Below are 2,867 nucleotides of genomic sequence, written 5' to 3' on the forward strand. Positions count from 1 at the left end.
CGGCTGCTGGATAATACAGGGACGGAGTCAGGCAATGGCTGAAGAATCCTGACTTGTTAAATGCATCACAAGATGGGCAATTTCCACATAGACCAACACAGTAAGTTTGGTGTTTTGATTATAGGTTTGGGTATTAATCTCCTGGGCAAATTTAATAATAGAGCTGTGAATTACAACGGGAACTCTTCGAGACTTTTACTATCATTTAATCAAACATCTAGAGCTGCTCAGATTTCTTTCCCCAGCCAAAAAAAAAAAAAAAAGAAAAGAAAAAAGAAATTGTTACAACCAAAACTTTTATTTTCTGTTTATTGAAAACCAGGTGATTTCAGGTAAAAACTGCTGAAAACTGGGGGGGAAAATTGCTGAAATTAGGAAAAAAATGTTTTCAGTTTTCCAATATCTATATTGTATTTCTAGGACAACAGAGACTTTGCATGAACACTTCTTCAGTAGAAAACCCAATTTCCTTTTGTTATAATTTCAGCACAGAATATCTCACCAGCCCCTCCTGGAAGTGTAGGTATAAGCCGAAATGGGAACATTAATATTGCCCAATAAAAGCACATTCGCTCTGTTGCAATGGTACTTATTTCTGTTTCAAAGGGACACTTGCAGGACGGTAAAACGGAGGAAGTGGCAAAGCTGGTGATCCCCCAGCGTATGTATTAAACACACTAGTGCCTTCAGCTGGGGACGGTGGGTTGGAGCCCCCAGCCAAAGCCTGTTTCTCTGGACCCTGCCCAAGACATGGAGAAGGTCAGTGGGATTAGAACCAGCTCTCCTGCTCTAGCGCTGGATCAGCTGCTCCCCTCTGCTGCCAGCTAAACACAGATGCTGTTGGCAGGGGAACAGAACACACACATAACCAGACACAGCCCACCGCCAAGGAGCTCACAGTCCTAGCAGACAAGGCAGAGCAGTGTAGGGAGGGGAAACCGAGGCCCAGGGAGCGAAAGTGACTGGCCCAAGCTCACAGAGTAGATCGGTGGCAGAGCCAAGTCTCCTGACTGCCAGGCACCCACACACACATAAAGTTACAGCGGTAAATGACCCAGCACAGAGGCAGCTGAGCAATGCTACTAGCCCACGATGACACAGGGAGGGAAATGCTACTGGGATTTGGTGTCATGAATCAATCCATCAGCAGGCAGCAGGCCGCCTGGGTGGTGTTGCAGTGCAATCATTACAGAGGAGCTCTCACACGGATACCGAGTAACACTATGTCATATTTCCACCGAAAGTGGGTATCAGGCAATGTCGGCATTTCAGTTTCGTGCCCAAGCTCAGAGCCAGTGGTTTGGAGCTAGAGGGGATCCAACTTGGCTAGAAGTGTTGTGTTGGGGTTACACTTTGCTCCATCTTCCACACGGCATTTCATCAAGACACATCCTGAGCTAGACCTTCAGGTGGTGTACACTGCTGCATCTCCATTGACTTTACGGGAGCCTATTTACCTTCAGGTGATAACTCACCACTCCTAGTCAATGGAAGGGACGAGAGCTGTGCACCTTTGACACCAACATCATGAGATATTACAGAGGGGGATCAGGGCCATTCCCTGTGTCACTGTAATCCCAACCGTTATCTTTGTCCTTCCCTTTACAGCCTTCAGAGAATATACAGAGGAAGAAAATGCCCAACCGAACCGCTGTGACTGAGTTCCTTCTCCTGGGATTCTCAGACGTTCGGGAGCTTCAGATTTTGCACTTTGTGGTGTTTCTGGTGATTTACCTGGCAGCCCTGATGGGGAACCTTCTCATTGTCATGGCTGTAGCCCTCGACCAGCATCTTCACACCCCCATGTACTTCTTCCTGATGAATCTGTCCATCCTAGACCTTGGCTCCATCTCTGTCACCCTCCCCAAATCCATGGTCAATTCCCTCATGAACACCAGGTTGATTTCTTATCCTGGATGTGTCACCCAAGTCTTTCTCTTTGTCCTCTTCACCACAACTGATTTTGCCTTGCTCACCAACATGGCATACGACCGATATGTCGCCATCTGCCAACCACTGCACTACGAGAGGGTGATGAACAGGACAGCTTGCATTCAAATGGCAGCTGGTGCCTGGATCACTGGTGTTGTCTACTCTGCATTGCACACTGGGAACACCTTCAGGTTACCTTTCTGCCAGTCCAATGTCATCAACCAGTTCTTCTGTGAAATCCCCCAACTGCTCAAGCTCACCTGCTCTGACTTGTACCTCAGTGAAGTTGGGTTTATTGCCTTTGGTGTGTTTATAGCTGCAATCTGCTTTGTTTTTATAATTGTGTCTTATATTCAGATCTTCAAAGCAGTGCTGAGAATGCCCTCTGAAGAGGGCCGGTATAAGGCCTTCTCCACATGCCTGCCTCACCTTAGTGTGGTTTCTTTGTTTCTTTTCACTGGCTTGTTTGAGTACCTGAGTCCCCCCTCCACTGCAGCATCAAATCCGGATCTGCTGATGGGTGTTCTCTATGCCGTGATGCCTCCGGTGCTGAATCCCATCATCTATAGCATGAGGAACAAGGAGATCATAGCTTCTTTACAGAAACTGATTGTGTGGAGGATATTCACCAAGAATTAGAATGGCCGTCCTTGCTCCTTGGCTGTGATTTCATTCTGAGCTTCTTTATAGATTGATGACAAAATTGTCTCCTTGATACGTGTGAAATATGTTTATGAAGTAATAAAATCCAGACTAACTCCACTGAATTCAGAAGAGTTAGTGAAGGGTTACAACAGTGTAAATAGGATCAGAGTCTCTATATCTATCCATAAATCTGCCCACACACCTATCTTTTTATTTTTTAGAGGTTTATACTGCTACCGTCACCACACCACCTGACCACGTCGCACAGAATATCAATAGCCATAGCTAAG

At 46.2% G+C, this 2,867-nt stretch overlaps 1 protein-coding gene across 1 annotated transcript; it reads left to right on the forward strand.

Annotated features, from left to right (window-relative positions):
* Positions 1–1,635: 1,635 nt before the first annotated feature.
* LOC137142132 (olfactory receptor 14C36-like) lies at positions 1,636–2,571 on the forward strand. The gene has a single exon (XM_067531360.1). The coding sequence runs from the start codon at positions 1,636–1,638 to the stop codon at positions 2,569–2,571; it is 936 nt and encodes a 311-aa protein (XP_067387461.1).
* Positions 2,572–2,867: the final 296 nt, after the last annotated feature.

The sequence above is a fragment of the Emydura macquarii genome, unplaced genomic scaffold (genome assembly GCF_026122565.2).
Source record: "Emydura macquarii macquarii isolate MOO-44397 ecotype Brisbane River unplaced genomic scaffold, CSIRO-AGI_Emac_v2 contig_3169, whole genome shotgun sequence".
Lineage (NCBI taxonomy): Eukaryota > Metazoa > Chordata > Testudines > Chelidae > Emydura > Emydura macquarii.